The 24,166-nt window shown below is 37.4% G+C and overlaps 1 protein-coding gene across 4 annotated transcripts in view; it reads right to left on the reverse strand.

Annotated features, from left to right (window-relative positions):
• The window catches only part of MMS22L (MMS22 like, DNA repair protein), a 90,097-nt gene that overhangs the window by 13,200 nt on the left and 52,731 nt on the right, over window positions 1-24,166 (reverse strand). For 3 of the 4 annotated variants that reach the window (XM_064412748.1, XM_064412747.1, XM_064412749.1), the window contains 6 exons: window positions 13,114-13,304; window positions 10,546-10,696; window positions 7,683-7,825; window positions 6,767-6,909; window positions 6,458-6,617; window positions 3,287-3,456 (listed from right to left, as the gene is read on the reverse strand). In XM_064412748.1, coding sequence (XP_064268818.1) covers window positions 3,287-3,456; window positions 6,458-6,617; window positions 6,767-6,909; window positions 7,683-7,825; window positions 10,546-10,696; window positions 13,114-13,304 — 958 coding nt within the window. Of the gene's footprint in view, window positions 1-2,669; window positions 3,202-3,286; window positions 3,457-6,457; window positions 6,618-6,766; window positions 6,910-7,682; window positions 7,826-10,545; window positions 10,697-13,113; window positions 13,305-24,166 lie in introns of those variants that run through there. The other variant, XM_064412750.1, reaches the window with a different exon arrangement.

Raw genomic sequence — 24,166 nt, forward strand, 5'->3', positions numbered from 1 at the left:
ATTCCATGCACCCACACTGTATTCTGCAAGATAGATTTAAACTAATATTTCTTCTCCAAAACAAGTTTCTTACACTGCTTCAGTCTTTTCCCATATTACTGGTAAATGTATACTAAAATTCCTCCAAACCATTCTCCAAGAAATCCATCAAGAGCAATATTGGTCTGAAACTTCCTATGATAGGTTTTAGCAATGCACTACCACACAAATCAACTAAACTTCTTTTTGCAGTAGTGAAATACCTATGGTTAAATTTTACACACCTATCTATCTATCTATCTATCTCATAATGAGGAACAGTCCCATACAATTGTAAAATGGCTGTTCATTCACATTCTTCCTGATTTACTTTCCAAAGTCAGTCATTCAAACAATTCTGAGGGCAATTTTTATATCTCAATAAAAATCTTTCTTAGGTCATAAAGTATTATCAAAACACATGTGCAGTGAAAGAAATAGTACCCAGACAGTAACCCTTTAGGCAAGATAAAAATCCCAAAAAATAGTTTAAAAGTCACTAGAGCTAAGCTATTTTAACAAGGCAGTGACTGAGTTTGCAAAAAAGTCTTGATAAGCTCCCTGTAGAGAGCAGACCAGCTGCCCAAAAACTGTCAAAAGGCAGGGTTCTAGCCCAGAGTTCTACATAAGCACAAACATAACAAGTAAACACAGTCAGTCTGAACTGAGGAGAGAGAAATGCAGCATCCAGTCTTAATTACTGCCTTTGACAGTTATGTGTGCTTGTGTAATATTAAACAAATTTGAAGGTTTGGGGTGCTGAAGGACGGTGAAATACAGCCATTGGTTCTGATAAAATGTGTAGTAATAAACTCCATTACCTGAAGAGAGAGAGCTTTGCATGTTGTCCTAAAAGATGAAAATATTCAGGAATTCTAGAGGATTTCATAGAATTGTTGCATCAGTGGATATGTAAAGTAAACTGCTACTAGGAGTGACTTCAAACCCCTTTAAAACCCACAAAAAAGATCAAGTAAACCACGTTAAGATTAGCTGTTAAAAACTCTGGAAAGAGGGAAGTTTTTTCAGGTCATTGCTAGCAAAACTAAAATGTTTTCCGAGATCCGCAGCAGCTTTTTGAGCAAAACAGGAAAAGCCTACACTGTAGGAACTGAAGAAGAAAAAACGATGGAGCCTGAAACTTTTTAGAAGACAAAAGAAAAAAAAAATAAAAAGGAAAGGCTGCTGAGTAGAAATTCCACTCAAGGGCTTTTATAGTTTGACTCTGAATAAAGAACTCGCATGTGTAGGAAGATGCTTTTCAAGGTCTCCAAACTCCTGTGTCTTTACTTTCATGTAACTGTGAAAGGATTAAGTTGTAAGCTGGAGTATGAACAGGGACAGATCTACAGAACAATGCTTGTCTAACATTAGGGTAAATTAAGGCTCTTGCACTAAAATACCAGTGCTCTACCTCCACAAATGAGCACCAGGCACAGGGCAGCTACCCAAAAGGAGGTTAGTCAAGGTGTGGTTATTCCCAAAGAATTCTCCACCTTCCCTTCCACACACTGTTTTACCACTTTTCTGATACGCCCACTTGGGGTTTTGGGTTTTGTTTTGTGAGGCTAGTTACTATTTGATTCAAATCACAAATTGCTGTTCACAGAATCATTAAAGCAAATTAAATGGGAATGTGGATGGCGGTAAAAGGGAATGAATGTAGCTTTAAGCCAACTGTGAAACAATAACTTGGGATGTCAGAGAGTGCCTAGAATCCATTCAATCTCAAATGATCTCAGAAGAGTTATTTTTTTGTTGTTGTTTTTAAACTGATCATGAAATATTTTTGTTTTGAGTTGATTCTAAATTGGACTTTTCCCACTTTTCCACAGGAAAGAGAAGGAAGTATTTTTGAATAAATGAAGCATTTTGAAACATTTAAAATATTGGAACCTTGTAATTACAAGCTATTAATAAAATACAAAAGCTCATATTGAATCAGGAAAAATAACTCATGACTTCTCCTCTTTTCTCCCCAAAAGTGTTTATCAAATTAAACAATTACTTGTTTTCTAGAAGCAGTGCTTGTCTAAAATATTTTGTCACACAAGATCATCTAGCATAGCTGGAAAGCACATGGACAATGCAGCAGTTATGAAGGGTATGAAAGTGAGGTCTGGAAGTCAGAATCTGGCAAATAAAACAGGAAACAAGGGTACACAACATTCAAGACTTGAAAACCAACTCAAGTGGTTTCGGCTGAAGACTACATTTGCCTATGCAGGCTCCAGAGAAACTGGCTCTACAATTGAAATACCAAATTAGCAAACAGACACTCACAGTCCATGCTAATACCATTGTCCAGATGGCCCTACATGTACACAGCTTCTGAAAATACCTACAGAGCAATAAAGCAAAACATACTGTGCAGAGCATTGCATAACCATATTCATTTCCATATGACACGCCTTCGATCACAGTGAACTGCTTCTGAAACTAATAAATTTAAGTGATGTTTACAATGTCACCACTGAATTGTTTCACAATACAATCCTGCAAAGCATTAAGACTGCAGTCAAAATGAAGACTAAGAGAGAAGGGAAAATGGTAAGCAAAAAAGACAAAGATTTACAAGGAAAACATGTCAACTTGTTTATTTAAAAATACATTCTTTTCTCTTTCTCACCAACAGAAATTAGTCTCTTTCTACAGCATCAACAAGCCTTACAGAGTTTCAAGAGTGATAGGGTAACTGAATGAAGAGTAGGACGAATAATAGGGAAGAAGGCTTCAGTCATGCAATCAATAAGCAGCAGGAATCTGATTTAGCAAAACATATTTTCCAAGTATTAAGACAAATCAGTGGCATAATACACCAAGGATTTCATTTTGTTCCTAAGAGCAACCAAAAAAAGGGATATCTCATTTATAGCTATCTACAGTTAGCCAAGTCAAGGATGATTTAAAATATTTGTTCTGTCATCTTAACAATTTTCTCACTCCATATTATAATTACTTGATGCACTGTTTGAGAAATCTGTCACACTGGAGACCAGTGTAACCAGCAGGTTGGCTAAAGGCTTTCCATATGCAGTGATGAGACCAGAAGCTCTAGAGTGTACCACAGAATACCTGCCTGCAATGAGGAAAGCCAAATGGGTGGCAATTTTCCTTTCACTTCTATAAGAAGAAAAATACTTCTCTTACTGCTTCAGTAAATTCAGTCAATGCTTGTTCCAACTAGGGAAAAAGAAAACATCCCCTGCAATATTAATACTTTCCTGAAGATTCATTTGTGTGCTGATATTAGAGCTGGGATATTTACCTGGAGATAAAGAGGCAGGCTTTCCTCAATGGCAGACAGCAAAGCCACAGGCAGCTCCTTGTCCTGCTGGAGCACAGAGTGTGGCAGCAGCAAGCAATCCACAATGCGAAACAGGAGTTGCTGTGCCTTGGAAGTAGCCAGTATTGGTGCACAGAACTTTACCAGACATCCTGTTGAAAAAAATTCAAAAAATCCCAAACCAATTTACAGTTAGGAAAAAAAAAATTAAGAAAGCCTTAAGAAGCAATTATGTTAAATTAGATAATCTGAGTGTAGCAAAAACAACTGAATTGTCTCACTCCTATGTACTCATTCCATGGCATCCTGTTAAAAAATCCCAGTCAAAACAACTCGAAAGTCCATTTACAGTTCATCAAAATAAAATACTATATTGATTCAACACAACACAGTCAGAAGTTTTTAGGCAAGTGAAGATGCTTTAGGAAAAGTACAGCAATGCTAAAGATAGGATGAGTCTTAGATCCCTGCAGAAAACTTAATTAAACTTGATCCATAACCCTACTGCAATCAGCACATGTGCACTTAAACATTTACCTTGCTGTGCACATTCATCCCTTTTGCAGAGAAATGCTGCCTTTGCCTTCCCTTTACATTTGTCTAACACCACTGTGGCAACATCACATCAGCAACTACTCACACAGCAATTTAATGTTAGTAAAACATTAAATACCCTTCAAACTACATTTAATTTCAGAAGATTAAGAAGAACGAGGGGCAGCCAGCTCCATTAAGTCTTGCCAGGTCTTTGTGGGCTCTCAGTTCACAAACTGAGAGCCTCAGAGAACATCTTTCTTGTTTTCAGCACAATAATGTATTGCTTGCTCAGCTTTGAGCCAGTTTTAAGATTGTTCTTTTGACTTTTAAAAAAAAAATGTAAAAAGGTGTTGGTGTGTAAATACCCCTTTGTAAAAAACTTTGAAAAACATCTATATTGCAGGCGAGGTGCAATTTTTCTTGAAAAACTAACTCCATACTCAGAAGTGTTAATACACAAACCACATTAAATAAAACAAGATTGTATGTAGGCATTTTCAACTTTACATTTTATTAGAAGCAAGAAGAAGTTTTCTGGGTTGAAAATACAGGAATATCCTGAGGAAACATGTTTAAGACTTTGAAAATAATGGAAAATCAGAAGTAGGCTGTTACAAGATATTATTAATCTATAAAAGTCATTCATTATCATCTCTAAAAACAACGCAAAACAACATTAATCTTGTGGAGTGAAAGAAAACACAATGATCAATCATAGAGAAAGAGAACGATCACCTAACAATACTTCTAATAATGTTGTCTAAGCTTCCTGCTTTGAAAGAAACATGGTCATTCCAGCTCAAAGTACTCCTTCTATTATCACTGCTGTGATGTATGGGACAGTACAAGACACAATCTGACTACAGACAGGAGGTGTTTAGATTTGTTAAGTTTTGTGCTTTGTCCTTATAATTCAACAAGCCCACAGAATGTGAAGCAGTAATCGAAATACACTTGAATATTTTTTTTCTTTTAAACCTTCTTTATGTTTTCTTAAAAAAAAAGAAAGGACATTTTCTTGCACACAACAGCATGACTGAAGATTAATAGTTTCCCACTGCAAAGAACAAAAAGGACAATACCAATCTAAAAAGGAAAACACCAATCTAAAATTACTTTCCAAGGCTCCAACTCACATCTGGGTATTTAAAAATGTTTAATTTTATATACATCCTGTGTATCAAAGTATGCTGATCTCACAATATAAAAATTAAGTATTTTTAAAAACTATAGTTCCAGTACATTTGGTGCACCTCCTGCATCTTGCTCATGCTTTCCATGTGCTACTTAGAATCATGATGTAAACAGTGTGCATGAAATCATTATCTCTGTTTTAAGATACGTAAGGTTTACTCTGTTTTTAAAGGTAAGTGGGTCAGACTGGCACATTCATTGGTAATTAAAGCACTCTACCCTATCAGTGGTTCGCTTAATGAATAAATGCTAGAATTGTATTTTAGTAAAATACAGAGTGCTTGTCAAAGAAGCAGTTCCAAAAAAGAAGTGAAGTACATACCTAAGCCAATGTGGCCACTGACATAACTCCACTACATACCATATAGCCTGTCATAATACTGCTTATCACAGAATATCCTCAGATGAAAAGGACCCATAAGGATCACCAAGTCCAATTCCCAGCCCTGCACAGGACACCCACCAAAAGTCACACCATGTGCCTGAGAGCACTGTCCAAACACTTTTTGAACTCTGTCAGGCTGGTGCTGTGACCACTTCCCTGGAGAGCCTGTTACAGTGCCCAATTCCCCCTGCCACCTGAAAAACCTTTTCCTAAACTCCCTAAAACCATAGTTTTAAACTCTACCTCACCCCTCCACATTGGCCCTAAAAAAATCTGCCTACAGTTTGCTGAATTCTATGACTCCTTGGCAGCACTTCCACTTCCACCTTAACTACAGAGTGACTGAAAAAACCCATCCAAATAAGCAACTAGTACAGTGTTTTCTTTGGTGAGTCAGGCTATGCCCCATAGCCTGGATACCTAACACCAAAGCTCCATGTTGTCTCAATCCACATGGCTCAAAACTTGGAATTCTTTCAGAAGGGTGTACGCCTACTTGTATGTTCTACAGGAAGAACTCAGAGCTCATCACTTCTGTTTAAAATGAGTGGGCAGAGGAAGGAAATAAGAAGAGACCTTATACAAAAAGATCTCATGACCCTCTCTGGGAAGAGCAGATCCACTGTGGGTATAAATTGCTGTAACTTCAGGAACTGCTATGTCTTATGACAATCCTCACTGCAGCTAAAGAGCCAGAAACCAGTTCTTGTCACTGTTTCTGAGTTTGTTTAGGTAGAACAGGTAGTTTTCAGTAATGAATGATACAAATCATCTTACTTTTGAAAAATACTGATTTGCAGGGGTAATTAAAAAAACCTCATAAACAAGAAGCACAAGGAAGTTAGACATCAGGATCTAGAGAAAATCTGGAAAAAAAAATCTAACTGTAGCATCTTGGTGACTTTCCTTTCTCAAACATTAAATATGATAGAGCACATATATGTCTGGATAGTATAGAGGGGAAAGAAGTACTATAAATTTATTTTACTTATTCTTTAAAACTACTTCCTAAAAGGTAAGAGGTGTAAAATAATTACCTATGATCCAGTATGTAAGCTGCAGACCTTCTGGAGGTCCTTTTGCCTTCAGATAGGGTTTTACGTACTTTAACACATCACCCAAATACTCCAGAGTCTTTGCTACCATGGCAGATTTCTCAGGGAGTGTCTGAAGACCACTGTAAGTTCTACCAACAGCCTGAGAAATCAAAAACATTGAAATAAATATAAATCAGTCTCTCATGAGACTTTTGTGAGTAATTTCTTTTTCAGCACTCTAAATCTGATAAATAGTCTCTTTTCACTGAAATTGTCCTATGAAACTAACACAGGGTAGATGTACAGTACCTTAATGAACTGGACAAGAGAATTTTTCGGGTCTTGCTTGAAAACTGACTGTCCAATATTAGCCTTCAAAAGAATGTTTTCTACTTCAGAGAGTTTAAAAATCAGTCTTGTAATTTCTGTCAGCTGCTCCATGTAGGCTTTTCCTGATAATTACAAGAGAGTACATCAGTAAATACAGTGTACAGTTATGCTTTTAGATTTAATTTAGTCCCAAAATCATGATGTGAAGCATTATTTTAGAATACCTAAAACACAAGTATTTGGCAATCAACTACATCTCTCCAGACAAATAAAATAATTCCAAGCCAGTTATTTTTCTGATATAATTTATAAGAGAATAAAGAGTTTTAAGTATGGCTAAACAAGCTGATGGCTTTTTTTTTTTTTTTTCCGAAATCTGCAAAATGTGTATGTGAAATAGTGACTGGAAGACATGTTCTATAGATAATGAGAAATGCAGTGGTTTTAGAAGAAGGGATGAAGTATTGCTCTAAGAAAGCAAAGTATCCAGTGTAAAAAAAGGGAAGAATTAATTGTGCTAGATTCCCCCACCCCTCCCTTTTTTTTTTCCTTTTAGGCCATTCACAGCATGATTTCTGACTATTTACTTCAGATTTTCAATTTTTTTAGAGCAGTTTCTCCATGGGGGAAAAATAACTTGTCTCCTTGGGAGCAAGTTTTTATTCCTTGCTTCCAAGGAAACAAGCCCTTTTATCTTTGTTTGTGATAAATTTGTCATATGCAGAGCAGGCAAACTATCAATAAATAGCACAAGCAGTGTAAAGAAACACATTTTGTAATTAGGTAAAAGTAAAGGAACACAAACAAAAATACATTTTGTAATTAGCTGAAAATGTTTGCCAGCTTTGCAATATAGCCCCGTTACTGCAAACACGAGGGAAATGTGAGCACTTACCAACTGTTCTCTCAGCATCTGTCTTGGCCAAGGCGCCACTTGGTTGATCGAGGAACATTTGTAAAACACAGCGAAACCATGAACGTACTGTCAAAGCTTCGTAGGATGTATAGCCCATGCTAGAAAAAGCTTCACACAGTGAACTGCGTAGGTGGAAGAGAAAGAAAAAAGGTACACAGATCTAATAAAAGTAGGCAGAAAGGTGACAGAGTGTCTCATTTGGCTGCAGATGCATATATACTCATGTATATATGTTTTGGCTACAAAAAAAAAACCAGAGGGAGGAAAATGCACACAATGGGAAATGCCTTACTGTAACAATGGATGATTTGACTGTATTATCTAAACTGACAATGTACAATGCTGGAGATAGCTTATCTGAATCAACCTAGAACTTCATATTGACACTGCTCATGTTGCTCCAGCCTTTCATACAACGCCAGCCCAGGTGTCCCATGCTACTCTGAAGTCTGCTTAGTTCTAACTACAATAAGATGGAGAAGAAAAGGTCTTCTTTAGCAAATAAAGATATGCCACGTTCAAAATAGATCCGAAATGGAAACATAAAAGAGCACCTTGGAGATGAGAAAGGAAACTGCTGTACTTGGCAGTACTTACAGACATATTCATTTAGGTATGTAGACACACACAGGTATTCCATTCCCACATAAACATGCTACATATACTTTCAAACACTTGTTACCATTCTACCAGTCAGGTGTCAGACTGGAGTCACTCAATGCAGTCCCTGTACTCTACTGCTCTGTATTCCCGAAGTTTTATTCATCTCACCACCATGAGTATCTGCTGCAGTCATTTTTCCCAAGCATATCAAGCATGCATCATTAATTCTGGAGAAACTCCTTGCTAAAAGACAGCAGGTGTGTGCTGCACTTTGTTCCCAATTACTATCAAATGAGGTATATGTGTGCTTCAGGTCAGGGATATTTCTTGAAGATAGTTACACCTTATTTGAGAGACTTCCTCAAGTACAAATGCATGTACTCTTTCTTGATATGTGTACATGTAAATCTACCCATTTTCCACTGATTTTTTACTCATGCTTACAAGAGAATGTCAACAAAGGTCCAGATGTAAACCAAACTGGATTCTACTTCACACTAAACAACATTAATGAAGTTGAAGGATTTTTCTGCTTCATTTATTTAAAACCAGTGATATCTGTTGTGTATATTCTGTCCTTAACATCCCTGCTGAAGTACTATTGACAAAATAAGTAAGGAGACCAAATGAAATAAAAAATTAACACTGAATTCCAGAACCAAAAGAGAACAAATAGATTGCCTGTGGACTTAATGCTACTTGCAGTATCATGTGAAGAAGTTCAGACTCGTGCAATCTTGATGTACACAGCTAGTCTACTTGGTCCCAAAGGCTGTTTCTGTTGTAGTCTCACTCTTGTTTCTCTTGCTTGCTGGTAGGTGGGCTACTTAGGCATCTTCCTAGAACTGGAAAGGAATATGCTCCTAATCCTTAGAAAGGAAGGAACAATAACTAACTGCTGGAAGCATGGCAGATGGTCCTTTTAAAACAGTGAGCTTATTCCCGTGCTCAAAGTTAGTTTGGACAGGCTATAACGCTGTCATGCACTACACAACATGGATCTGGAGAGGAAGGTTTAGGCTCTACTGCAGAAGAAATTCCAAAGCTCATGCGTATGTTGCCAGAGCTTGCAGGGTATAACAGGATTGGAATAAAAAAAAATCATTTTACTTTTTAGCTGAGAATGTTTGATGGGAAAATTATCAGAGCACAGTAACCATGAAGTCATAAGACCCTAGCACTTAGACACTTTGATAACTTTTGCTATAAAACTGCATAAGGCAAATAAGTACATGAATCATGCTACAAAAAAGTGCTTTCAAGACAACAGTGATAACTCTATATTCTACTAAAAATATCTTACCTTAGGTATACACTGTCCTTTCACAAGGAAGCTGAGCCAGGATAACAATGTATCTATGTATACATTGTTAACAATAGGTCAGGTGCTTAATGAATATTGTGACAAATACTTAAGTAATTGCTTTCAAACACCTACCTCAGTGAAGAGAATTGGTAATTAACCTTAAGACCTAAATAATACCAAAATTCAAGTTTAGGAGTCAAAATTTTTTTCTTGATCTCACCCAAAGAGCAACAAAATTCAAAATTACAAAATTCAAAATTACAAAATTCAAATTATAAAAGGAATTTGTATGACTAACTCTTATTTCATTCAGCACATGCTAGGTATCTGCAACCTCGAATGAAACTCACCCTATAAAAATCATAAAAGAGAAATACAGCAGAGGACTGAACACTCCTTTCCCAAGCTCCAAATTGATACATAAGGAACTAAATTCAACCTTTTCCAACACCTCCCTGCAAGAAAGCCATAGCCTCATCTTTGTCAATCACACTTAAATAATCTTTACCATATCCTGATTTACAGTTACTGTCCTTAGTACACTATGTACCCTAAAAATGTGCAACATTTTTCACTTTCAAATACAGTCCAACACAGAAATATTCCCTCTTTCTCTCTCATTTCTCACCTCCCCTGCTTCCAAAACCTAATTCAGAAGCGGGCAAGGCAGGCAAAAAAAAAAGCACACAACAAAAACAACCACCACCCATCCATCTTAGGTTCACAGAGGCTCACTTAGTGAAAATAAAATTTCTCAGGTATATAAAAATTTGACTGGATTGTCCTGGGAAATCTGTACTAGCTGATCCTTTTTGAGAAGATGCAAAGAATACTGACTATTTTAATGAAACATTACAGTCTGAAGCAAAATTTTCCTCAAGCTTAATGAAGGATGAAAAGGTACTGGAAGAACAAATAGTCACAACTTTTCACCTGTTTTCAATTAGATGACTTAAATATCTTGACACCAGCTGAGGCCACACCATGTCATCCCATCCAAACAGCCGCATCATTGACAGAACAGGCTGTGGCTGCAGATCTGACAGGGCTTTGCTGGGTATATCCAAAGCTAAGAGAGTAAAACCTGTTTTTAAAGACAGAAAAACATGGCACCATTTTAATAATTTCTCAGTATAATCCCTGTTCCACAAAGAGTACTGAAAATTAATTACAATTACTAATGTGCATTCTGCAAGTACCAGAAATCTCAATTAAAACTGGGCAACTGTTCTAACAGTGATTGTTTGTATCCACGTTAAAAATGTAGTCTCTATCCCAAGCAGTTTGTAAATCATCAAGACACATGGGTGGCAAAGGAGGAAAAATGGATCCTAACACATGCAATTTTAAATAGATTCACAAAACCACAGTTTATAAATCCTGAAGGCATAGTTTTACCACCTCTGCAATGTCTTAAAACCCGCTTTTTCATCTTCTTGACTTCCTTTTCTTACCGCCATCCACTATATCTGCCCTGTACGCTTAAGTATTACTGTGCTTTACAGGGCTGCGTTTTATTTATTTGTTTTGCTGTTTTTACACACTTCTCACAGTGAAAAATTGTATCTGGAAAGAATTCACTCAGTAAAAGCTGGTACCTCTCTATTTTTAGAAGACTTTCATGTATCAAAAGTTACCGTATAAATAAAGCAGTACAGAAAAACCTACTCTTGCAAAGGATCTCTATATAACTGCTGCAGATCTAGAAAGTGGGGCAGTACTTTGTGCAGAATTTTGTTAATGAAGCATAACCTTTTGCTGTTTCTGTAAAGTCTACCGCAGATTCTGTATCCAACAGTACCAGAATAAAAAATATAATGCATTATTAATACTGCAAATGACAAGTACATAAAACCTCAGAAATTAGATGTAATCTTAAATGCTGAACAGTTATTGGGTTACAGGAAATGAGAAACATCAAATAAGTCAGGAAAACTGACTTCGGAGGGCAATGAAAAAGGGGCTCATTTGTTTCCAAATTCTCCAATTCAAATAAATATAAACCTGCATGCATTGACAAACTGACTTTAAATTAGACAGAAAAGGCTAGTTTTCAGAAACAACAATAAAATAATTTTAATTAACAGTACAGGGACAGACTACCTAAAGCCCTGAAGGACTTCCCATTTTTTTATGTGCCTCAGAATAAACAATAAGGTCATACAGAGTCCCCACTCTCCCTTAGGTGAGGAAACAATTTGTGCCAGCCTTCTTCCAGATTATCACCTCGTTTCTGCAGCATCAGCCATAAGAGAGGCTGGGGAGAAATGGGAGGCAGAACAGTGCTGTGAGGCCCAGGCTGTTTGCCTGGCAGGGGGAGCAGGAGAGCTGTGACAGCTGCTCTCTCTCTCCTCTGGGCTGCAACCTTAAGGCAAGAAGCTCAAACAGCATGGGAAAGGTTTGCCTGTCTCCATAGTGCTACCTAACACATCTCTACAAAGCAGGTCACAACTGCACTCCCCTCCTTCTCAGAGGAGTTTATAATAGCTTGCTGCTCTTGCTATTTCACTGTGCTAATATAAAATAGAAAAAAATCTTTGTCACTGTAGGAAATGAATGAAAGTTTTGACATTAACAACCTTCTCTTTTGATTTGTATTGCTGTTTCTCACACATGTTTCAGCAGTGTGAGACCACTACTGTTGCACACTGCCTCTTTCATTAATGCTGCCTCCTAACTACCACAGAGCTGCTTCAAATGAAGGGGTCTTTTAGCTTTTCTATTACCAGCTCAGTCCTCCTGAGCTTGTAACTTTATCTAATTCATATCATGATGGGAAAAAATATTTTATGTTTCACTCTTCTGAATTTTAGTTAACTGAATACAAGATTTCATTGTAACTGCAGAATGCTGTGTTAGCTACTGATGTGAAAGATCAAACTGGGATATCTCTCTATTCACTGCCAAGCTGACTTGTTGCATGTGGAGTTCACAAACATATGGAATGCTGTACTTCAAGATTAAAAGCCTTCAGTGTAAAGCAAGACAAATAATTAGAATGAATCATGAAATAGTTTTATGACCACAAACATAAGGGTTTGTCAAAAAGCAACAGTCAAGTAAGCAACCTTTTAAAAATCGCTTTCAAATGAGAAATATTTTAGAAAATTTAGTTTGAATCTCAACCATTATGAATAGTTCAACACAAATTAACTTCTACAAAAACAAGTAAATTCTGAATATAGTGAAAAACAGTATCCTTATTTATATTGTACAACACTTGCATGTTGATTATAACCTGTGACTAGTAGTGAAAAAAGTCACGTTTGTATAGCTTCAAACCCCTTTGGCATTCTCAATGTGTTTGCACCCTATTAAGGAATTCAACACTACAATACTTCCTTCTGTAAAAACATTTAGCACAGATTCTACTTTTTTCATTTATACACATCTAAGTTACTACATGGAAGGAGAAACATCCCAAAGTACAAACTCCTTGAAAGTTTGTGACCCAGAGAATAGCACCACATCCAGCAGGTCACAGGCAGGGTCAGGGCTAACCTGCAGCTGTATCAGCAAGCTGTGGGGAAGGCGGCGTCTGTGACATTCTCTGGCTCTTCAAGTAGGGAAAGAAATTTCTCCAGAGAGCACTGGCGACAGCAAGGTGGTGCTCTTTAGCCACTAATGGAAGCTGTGTATCTGGGGCTGTGTTTCCCAGTTGAGGTCCCTGGCTTACACGTTCGTGCACGCTCCTAGGGAGAAACAAAAACAATATTTACGTACAATAAATGAAAAATTCTCATCTTTTTAAACCGCATTTACAGTTGCTTTAAACCGTAGAGTCTGAGAACTGAAGGATCATTTTGAGCAATTAAAACCTTTATGCAAAGACATTATGCATACCAGTTATTTGATGGATGAATGATGGCATATTAAGCACCATAAAGTTAATGTTAATTACTAATGTCAACCATTAATTATATGCTTTTTAATATGTCAGATCAAAATGAGAAATTGGCAGCTTTAAAATTAATATCTGCGTTTTGCAACTGTTAGCATGACAAGCAAGTCTGCTTCCAATTCATAGGCAGGTGCTTCTTTAAAATTTTTGTCACTAGGTTTTTTAGGATTGAGTTGTGTACAGCAAATAATGGTAAATCATTTTGATCAATTGTAAAGCTTCCTTCAGAAATCTACTTCTCACTTGTACAATCTCACTAGGTATGAGTTGAGATAAAAGATTCATTTCATCCTGATGCACTGCAGACAATTAGGTTTGACAGCAATGCCCACAGCTTTGTTAGTACAGTAAAGACAAAAGTTACCACTACGCATAACTCCCATCCCTTCCTCAGACAATGTGGCATGAATTCAATAACACACTCAATTTTCTTTGATTCTTCTAGTACCATTCCTGCTACTTAATCTAATTTGGAAGTTGTGACTTTCTAGAGGTTTAATAGAGATATGTCTGCAGGGAATCAATGTTCCCTGAGAAATAGGGGGGGGGACATTAATAAATTTGTCTGGTTGAGCAGGATAGGAGGCATTACAGTACCGGGCTGATCAACTAAATAACATGCTTATTAAAAACAATCTGTAGGAACGCACTATCATTCCTGTTCCTATTTATCTTCTGGTCAACCCAATTGAGATTGTGCATTAAAGCACAAGCAGCATTATTACATTTGCTTTATTAAATTCAATAAACAGCACTGTAAAGTCAGAGTCAAGATATTTATAAGATAATGGCAAACCGCACAGGCATTGAGAATTGCCTTAACACAAACATTTCTAGACTACAATGTTTTTTTCTTAACTGCCATTCTCACAATAGCAACTGTTTCACAAAAATCTTCCCCTAGATCTTTATTTTATGCTTACCCTAATTTGAAATAGACCAAAACAAAAATAGAAAAAACTCCAGCTCATAGTTCCCTTCTGGGAATGGAGGAAAATTATGAAAGAATTACACAACTCACAGCACTCATTAGGACATCTGAAATGGAATAATTTTAAATAAAGAGTAGGTTGGCTGCAAGGCCTTCCCGTACTACGGTTGATATTAGAAGCGCATCTCATTATATCAAATTAGTATCCAAAAATTCTGCCCAACACATAATTTAAAACATAAAACATACTGGCTGTCAAAGGTAACGATACCTTATGCCTGCCTGCAGGCATTCATTAGTTTCAATAGGACAGACAGAGAGAATTGAGTACCAGCTACTTTTCGAATGCTACATTTAACAGACAAGGAAAGGTATGCAGCATTAGGAGGAATCAAGGATTTCTTTGAGAGATGGCATGAGTCCAAACACAGGAGCAGAAGCCAGGAATTCTAAACCCAACATTTATTCCCTCTGTGGCTTCACATAAATCATACAGCCTTTGTTGGCCTCAGTTTCCCAGCCATGATATTTGGATAGTGAGACAGCTTACCCTTTAAGGATGCTGTGAAAACAATCAATGCTTAGAAACTGAGGATTATATTCAGTATGTCAGTTGGTATTCCTATTTACAAGGCATATTCTCCAAGTCAACATGAACTGAAATAGAAGCAAGATTAGCATAAAAAGTCAAGCAACCCCTCTTTGGGAGCACCCCCTTATGAAAAAAAGGACAAAGAAAAGGGTGTAGAAACAGTGACGTGTAGAGGTTAAGTGATGAAAAGGTAAAAGCAAGTCTAAAGACAAAAGTTAAAAAAATACTTTTGTCTGTTGGAAAAAGAAAAAGTTTAACAGTAAAAGCAAAGGGCTTTTCTGTTCCATTTTGTTAGGAAAGGAAACATGATACCTCATAACGCAGAGAATAAAACTTCTGGGACCAAATTCTGCCCTACTTACACCCAGACTACACTGTAAAACTGCACAAAGACCTTTTTCTCTCCTCTAAATTGCCTCTCCAAAGACGGGTGCCTTGCATCTCCTTTAGCCATCTATGCAAAGTAGAAGGGTGTACAGACTTCCAAAGTAAGGTAATATATCTCTGTGTCAGTGGAAGGGCAACACGTACAAATCAGTATTTATGTTTATTCATAGTAACCTACACAAATGCTGGCAATAAGGTAAATGCTTGGAATTGATGGGGCATCAATATATGCTGCAGCTGAAGTAGCAAACTACTTCAACAAACTAGCACATTTTTTGACTCTACTAAAATATGAATAAATGCAATTTTACTTTTTATTCAGGTTTCTATTTTTTTCTAACACTAGACAAGCATACCATCAAGCATTACTCAATTTCTAAAACTTTATACATTTAATTTTCTATTCTGTTAAGAACTCTGGAACCACCAGTTGCCTTATTACATTGGTAATAACTAGGTGTGGTTTTTACTTCTTTTAAATAATGAATTCTCTATTTCTTTAAAAAAATGTGTGTTTGTTTGTTTTTTTTCATTTTGTCATCAGATCAAATAAACCCTGGGTTTATTAAACAAGGGAATGCTTGTGCTACCTGAATGAGGATTGTGCTGGATGTGTAGGTATAACAGCAGCACACAGGATTATTTTCTATATCCTACACCTAGGGTAAGGAATTGCAGCCATTTATCTGGATTTAGATACTGTAATCATAAAATATGCCCTTGCAAGCCTGCATTACTAAAACAGAGCCAAACTTTAGGTCAAGCCAGAAGAGTAAAACACAAAACTCATCAGCCTGCCTATATAATGGAAACTTTCAAGTCACTACTAGTCTATAATCTGCACTGGATGCATAATAGCATCCAGACCTAATGCAATGTCTTTTAATTTGATCTACAAGGGTTCAGAACTCCCCAACATGAGAGAAGACCTCTCTCCTACCAGCACTGCCAGGGGCTTTATCACCCTCAGGGTCTCACAGGCTATGAATACAGACACTGGTTTCCTCACAGACAGTATTCCCAGCTCCTCGACTCCCAGTCCAAGGCAGACCAGCCACAGCATCTACAAATCTCAGCTGCCCAGCACAGCCAAGATTAAGCTCAAGAAAGTCTTTTTAAAGAACCTGAATGACCTTTTGATGTTGAAACAAATAAATAATTAAAAACCCACCACCTGAAGGACCAACCCGCTTGGATAAAACTAGGGAGACTGAGAAGAGATATATGAGGATCTCTGAAATGGTGAATGGTTTTGATGCATAGAATTTCAACTACAGTCATCAGCTATTCCCAGAAAAACTCAGGCAAAGCGAAAGGAAGCAAAGCACCATCACAATCAGATTCAAAGAGAGTTAGTAAGTGCTTTGTGCCCTTTGCATATCAACAGAAGCTGCACAATATTTAAATTCTGAGATTTCCCTTCCAGACATTCTCCCTCTTTTATATCATTAAGATTACCAACACAGCTCATGGAATCATAGAATTGTTTCCGTTGGCTGGGACGCTAAAGATGACCTATTTCCCACACCCCTCCATGGACAGGGACATCTCCCACTAGACCAGGTTGCCCAAAGCCCCATCCAACCTGGCCTTGAATACTTGTGGGGCATCCACAACTTTTCAAGACAACCTTTTCCAGTGTCTCACCATCCTAACAGTAAAGAATTTCTTCCTAATAAGTAACTTAAATTTCCCCTCTTTCAGTTTGTACCCATTCCTCCTAGTCCTATCACAACAAGGACAGATGCAGAGTCCCTCTCTGGCTTCGCTCTCGGCCCCTTCAGATACTGGAAGCTTGCCATGAGGTCTCCACACAACCTTCCCTTGTCCTGGCTGAACAGCCCCAGCTTTCTCAGCCTTTATAAGGGAGTGCTCCAGCCCTCTTGTCAATTTTGTGGCCTCCTCTGCCCTTGCTCCCACAGGTCCATATCTATCCTCTGTTCAGGTCCCTGGATGATGCTATGATTGACAGCTCAGCCAGGGCTTGGGGAGGGCCTGGGGCGGAGCAGGGCACTGCCTCACCTTTAGCAAAGCCTGGCCTGCCCCTCCCACCAGATACAGACACTGGGATTCCAAGGTGTTTCAAGACATGAAACATCCAGTCTCTGACAAGCAGTACACTCAGCTTTTAGCAACTGAACAACATTTAGCAAAGAGCATTGCAGAATTAATTACAAACTACTCATTCAATTTCACTTTCTTCAAATGTCATAAAACACCAGTACTTCTTTAATACCTCTACTGATTTCTTCCTGTCATACCACCTGAACTGCTATTTACAACGACCAGAACTGCAAGCAAGGTATCAGCAGAAGTCACACACATTTCCAGTAATTAAATCTATCCAAGATTAAGCTGAAAAAGTTTGTTGTGTGCCCTCCTTACATCTTTGAAAATCCAGTATGAGTATTCAACTAGATGACTATTATGTCATTTAATCATGTTACAGAAAATTGCAACAATAGCACCTATTTCATTGATGCCTGTGGATACAAACTCCCATGTTAACAAACTCACTGTTCAACTTCTACTTTGTAATCTGTTAACAGGCATTTATTTATTTTTTGTCTGTGCTTCAAATATGCAATTAACACTAAATACATTTAACATTTATGAATTACAACTATTCCAATATCATAAAATATCATACAAGGTGTAAAGGAAAACACTTTTAGAGTGAGTGAAATACTTTTATAGAGGATTTTTTAAAACATTAAAAAATAAAAACTAGTTTTAGTCTGAACTGTAGTACTGGCACTCAAAAAGACAAAACCAAAATGGTTGCATCTAGGTTCAAGTCTGCTTTCAATTCAGTATCATAGCACTGTGCCAAGATACAAGTAACAAACCGCAGGATCCTACCTCTTACAAATGCAGATTCATGCAAAAGAATTGGATCTGTATCCACAGAAAAGGCACACTAACTGCATGGTGGTGCAGCTCAGAGAGTGGTGGCAAGTCACATCCGTGGGTTTCAGGCACCTCATGATAAAGGCTTTTGGCTTTCTTTTCACTGGTGAATGATTGTAACTATCTGACCTAATGTGTGAAAAGGTGAACCTCCTTTCTCTTGGCCCCAGTTATGAATGCAGGTGTGCCAAGTGGCAGAGCTCTGCGCTGAACTCCTGGTTATCAGCATGTTTAGTAAGGGCACTGACAGCATGCTTGCAAGAATGTTAAATGCTAGAACATCTACTTTATGGCCTCAATGTGCCTAAGCTGGATGCTAAACAGCTAAGGCCTATGAAAACAGCCTTAATGTCTCTGGGCACACCTTTTGATACCTAGGGAAGCTGGGTGCTTAACACTGAGTCACCTACATCTGTCAGACACTTCCACATTCAGTCTGTTTCAGTGAGACATGCACGAAGGAAAGTGACTAAATTCTACCCATGTCTGATTCAAACAGCCAAGCCTTCTTTTAAACCTGTTTCTAAGCTCTCCGGGATACAGTTTATTTTTTTGTATCCCTTTATATAGCACTCAGTATATTGAGACTGATATGACTGCAGCAGGAACTCTCAAAGTGCACAGAATTTTCACCCCTCAAACTTTAATTTGTGGAATTAAAAACTACATTTCAAAAAGCAAAGCAAGACAAGAAACTTAAGGCCAAACCCACATTTTCCCATCCATTAAAAGAAACATTTGGAAAAAGATGCCACAGTTCATAATGTGTCAGCACTGGGTAAGCCATAACAATAGCACCACCACCACAGAGCTGTACTGCTGAACTGAGTGTGCAAGCAGAAGTGGAAAAATCATGACACAGTATTATCAAACATCTACTTATCCCTATCAGTTCAGTATTTATTAAATGATGCTTTCGTGCTCACCCTTCATTTTAATTTGCTTCAAAAAACCATTTGTTTAAATGTTTACTCAAAAAAGCAAGCCCACACAACATGCCGGGTTATGAATGTGTATGATGATTACTGACTTATGCAATGGAGTAGGGAGGGCTAACACGGCAAGAGGGATGTTTCTCAGAACTCTAATATACAGGAATTTTATCAAACGCTTAAATTCATTCATGGCTCTTAAGTTCTTTATAGTGGACTTGCACAACACCAGTAGTATCAGCAGGCCCCCATCAGAAACAACATGAAGCATATACAAAGTGATGTCTCTTAGATGTTGGATGAGATCCAAAGGGATACAAGGATGTAATGGTTAAAAAGCAGGGCACAAAAAGATATCTGACTCCTGAATAATTCCCAAACTGCTCACTTAGTCAGATCACCCTCTTTTGACAACAAAGTTCTCTAGATACCTGCAACTAATCTAAACAAAAGCCTTGAGCTGAGAATCTGATTCAATCTCTGTCTACAGGGGCCCAGAAATTTGATCATGACTAATCCACACCAAAAAAACAGGCAGGTTGCATAAGGTGCAGCAGGAGCTATTTGTATTTTCAAACACTGAATACACTTTTCTTTATGTAGCAGCCAATGAATCACAGCATCAGGCTGGAGGGCAGCTGGGTCCAGTTTAGATACTATTTTGGGCTCTGCTTTTGATTGTGAGTTCTACATTAAGTCAGTTACTGGATAAAAATGTGAAATCCCAGAATAAGGAATGAAGCCCATGACACTCTTCTCTCCCAATATTACATACTAGTCACTAGAGAGCAGATATCATCACTCCAGCTGCTGTCTGTGATTTAAATTACAAACAAACAACAAAACAAAACCAAACCCCAAGACACTTAAGCACACATCTTCAGCAGCTGGGCTCTATAAGTGGTTCCAAACACACATATTTGTGTTTTCATGACTAAATCAGATGTCTCTCAGCCCACCAGACACACGCCGATTCAATTCTTTACATTTCCTGTAGGTTAACAGAAGACAAAATCCCAGAGAGGAAGCAAGAGCTGTTTGTTATACAAGACCCATATACTACATGCGTCAAATGAGCCGCTGGTGAGCTGGACCTGTTAGTGTAGGTCATCAGACTATTGTATCCTGCAAGACCCCTACACCATTTGAGAGCAGGGTTCTTCCAAGTACTGGTAACCTTTAAGCTCACCTCAACAGAGCTGTCAAGGCAGAGAGATACCCAGAAATAAAAGGTCAAAAGAAGCCAACATCACCACAACACTGTAGAAAGACACTGATGTACAGAAAATTCCACCCGAACATGAGGAAGAACTTTCTTACTGTATGGGTGACTGAATACTGAATCAGGTTGCCCAGAGAGGCTGTGGAGTCTCCCTCACTGGGGATATTCAAGAACTGACTGCACACAAACCTGTGCCATAAACTCTATGATGATCCTGGTTGAGCAGGGAGGTTGGACCAGATGACTTCACTGTGGTCCCTTCCAACCCATTCTATGATTTCAATTACTATTGCTTCCCTGTAAAACCTTAGCTAACCATTGCTAAAAGACACTCTACCTTCCGCCACCCTAAACTCCTACTCAGATTGTGTTTGTTCAGTTTTTTGCCACACGCACATTAGGAATACATCACCCCCAAACATCTTAAAACATATTTTGCATTGTGCTGCCTTAATTGAAAAAAATGCCTTTTAACAAAATAAAGAAGGCTACAGATCCTTTCAATTTACCACACATCAATTGTTGTCTGTGTAGAAGCAGATGACATACTCTTTCCTACTGAAGATACAGCAGGTTTAAATAGAGCCAATCCAGTTCTTTCATTGGTGGTATAAATCTTCAAATCTCAGTGGAAGAGCCTACTGTATTCCTATTGTTAGTGAATCATTGACAGAACAGACTCAACAGTTAAGAAGATTCTAATGTGACAATTTATATAAGCAGAGTAATTAAAGTATATTAGAAATCCAGATAATCTCTCCCAATCAAGCCAATGAAGGGCAGCCCATGGGCATTCAAATTACACATTGCAATTTAGCTCAGGGTCACCTTCCCAAGTTAAATAATACCAACAGAAAATGCCTTCAACAAAATGATCCTTACTCATAACTAAACCTATTCAGGAAATTACATAAAGTTCTTTGTAGACATACGCATTTTAAGAAGTTTACTACTTTAAACCACTACTTTTTTCCTTCTGCTGATTTGAAAACTAGGGCCAAATTTAATTTCTCAGACATTACTTGAGATAGTCACTAAATCATAGGGAAGAGAGGAGCAAATGTTTCAGATCCCTTTACATGTTATAGTGAAGTATGGCAGTAATATTTTATCACGTTACCTGAGAGGGTGTTAAAACAGATGATGCAAGATGTAGTAATTAATGAATTACAATACCAACAGATAAGGAATCTAGTGCTTATGATTTTTTAATATTCTCATAAGCGGGTTTTTTTACTACTTTTATTATTGTTTCATGCATCTTCTGCAAATCAGTCTATGGACTACACAATTAAAAGCAACTGATTACATTTTGACATAAAATTAACAGAATCAAAACCAGTATATATAGTTTTCTGACTTTAAGGTTACATAAAAAACAAACCAAACAAAAAACTCCCCCACAAAACATAACCATTGCAACTGATCCCCTAATACACAAAAATGGCAAACATACACTATTCAAATTTTAAGTCCAAGTTCCTACATTTTTTAATACACAACTTAACTGCTACTTCTTTACAAAAGTACAATTCAAGAAACAGGGCTCTGTCTGAAACAAATACAGGTGAATTTGCTAGATTTATGTTCTTCACTGAATTATTTATATTTGGATGTAACAGAGCAAACAGTATGTACCACAGAAAAAAACAGAAATGGAAGTCTCAGGTTTTTAAGACAGCCATTTTTTCCACAGCAATATGAAAACAATAGTGTGTTATGATATATAACCAGCAAAGTTCTCACCGATTAAATGATCTTCCCAATCAAGGAACCACTAAAACTAGCAAAAGCAGCCATGACCTAATCCTCTTCAAAATTTTTAAACCAAGCATTCAGAGTGAGGGATGTTAGCTTGTCAAACTGCAACATTTCTGAACGCAGCAATCCCTTGAAACTTCAAATATTCTTTGGGAATTCACCTTCTGGACTTTTAGAAGGAAACTGTACATTGGTGTGACAAAGACTTAAAATCTAGGTGTAATTCATATATATATTCCTTTACTTTTTTCCGACTGGATGGCAGAAGTTGCACAAAGACCAAAGTGGTACTAGCCCAAATATTCCTGCCCTTCACTGAAGGGCAGTGAAAGTTCCCAAGATATCACCTATGGGCTTAGCAGAGACAAGAGAATAAAAGAAGATAGTGTTTTTAAACTCGTGAAGTTGCAGCAAGAAATGTGGCTATTCTTTAAAGAGGGAAATTTGCACACAGCAAATTCTGTAGAATTTAACTAAAAAAGAAAAAAAATAAAATACACAAAAGAAGTGTCAAGCAGACACAGTTCTCCCTACTATATTATACAATTTCTTTTACACATTCTTCCTGCAATGACCTTTAACCCCATGCACCTACAATAGAAGAGAGACTTGGATCCTCAGTGAGACTTGCAATGATGCAGGCCAAAGAGATGACCATGGGATCCAGATGAATACTCCATATAAACACTTACAAGAACTTTCCACTGATTGCTTGATGAAAGTCTTATATAAATGGAGAAATGGGTCAGCAGTTTACCTGAAGCAATTCCTACTAAATTACAAGAAACAGCAAGGATTTGGAAAAGAACTAGCACATAATATAATCATGGACAAAGTAAAGGAAATCAAACATGGAATTCTTCTCTACTGACTGGATTCTCTTTACTTTAAAGACGTGAAGTACAAGTGTCACCAAAATTCTGATTTTATAATGTGTAATATTAAAGATGGGGCAATAAGTTCCAATGATTTTTCTATGCATTTAACATCAGATATTAGAGGAAAGCTGTTTATTGGTAGGCCTGCATTAGTCAACAAATCTTATGTTTCTCCTTCAATCCACTGATTCATAGATAATTTGCGGATGGGGAACACTAGGAAATGTTTTTCTTAGTTACTCCAACTTGTGTATTTCTTTTAGAACACATATATTTTCCAAAAGCATTCACTATTTTGTAAACAATTAAACAGCATAAGAACCTCAAATCACTAATTCATTCATCAATAAATTGTTTTACCCATTTTTGAATGGCTAGGCTTAATGATTATTCCCTCTATATGCCTAAGTGAATAAATGTCTGAGGCAACAGTTGCAAAACCACACTAATAAATAAATAAATTTTAAAAATTAGAGAAATTATCTGCATATTGAGGGACTCATCTCCCGATAGAAAAGATTCTAATCTTCACTGGGATTGAAAGTGTTAATGCTGTGAATAAAGTATTTTGAACTGCAACTGAATCATGTGAAGATTATCAATATAGCAGCAATGTACAGAGGTGCTCCAGCAAGGTTACAGAGTTTAATATAATCCTCTCTATAGCTAAGCACAGTAATAGAGAACCCTGTGTTCACTGTGACAGCATGTTGTGTGTGCTCACTAATACTTTTAAAATACATGGGGAGAACAAGAAATCCCCAACATCCTTACCATTCTCAAAGACAAAGTAAAGATACTAACAAGAACAGACACACAACTCTAAAACACAAAGGTACAGAAAAGCCAAACATTTAAAGCTGCAGAATATTACTTAGCACTTTCTCCTTAACCCTTCTCAGTGGGTTTAACTGCATCACTGAAAAGACAAGTTATTATGACCGTAATTTAAATGCAAGCAACAGAGCCTGAGCTTGCTTCTTCTAAGTCTGATGTGGGGGAATATTACATCTGCCACAGCCACCCCAGCAAATTTGTGT

The sequence above is a fragment of the Passer domesticus genome, chromosome 3, assembly GCF_036417665.1.
Source record: "Passer domesticus isolate bPasDom1 chromosome 3, bPasDom1.hap1, whole genome shotgun sequence".
NCBI classification, from domain to species: domain Eukaryota; kingdom Metazoa; phylum Chordata; class Aves; order Passeriformes; family Passeridae; genus Passer; species Passer domesticus.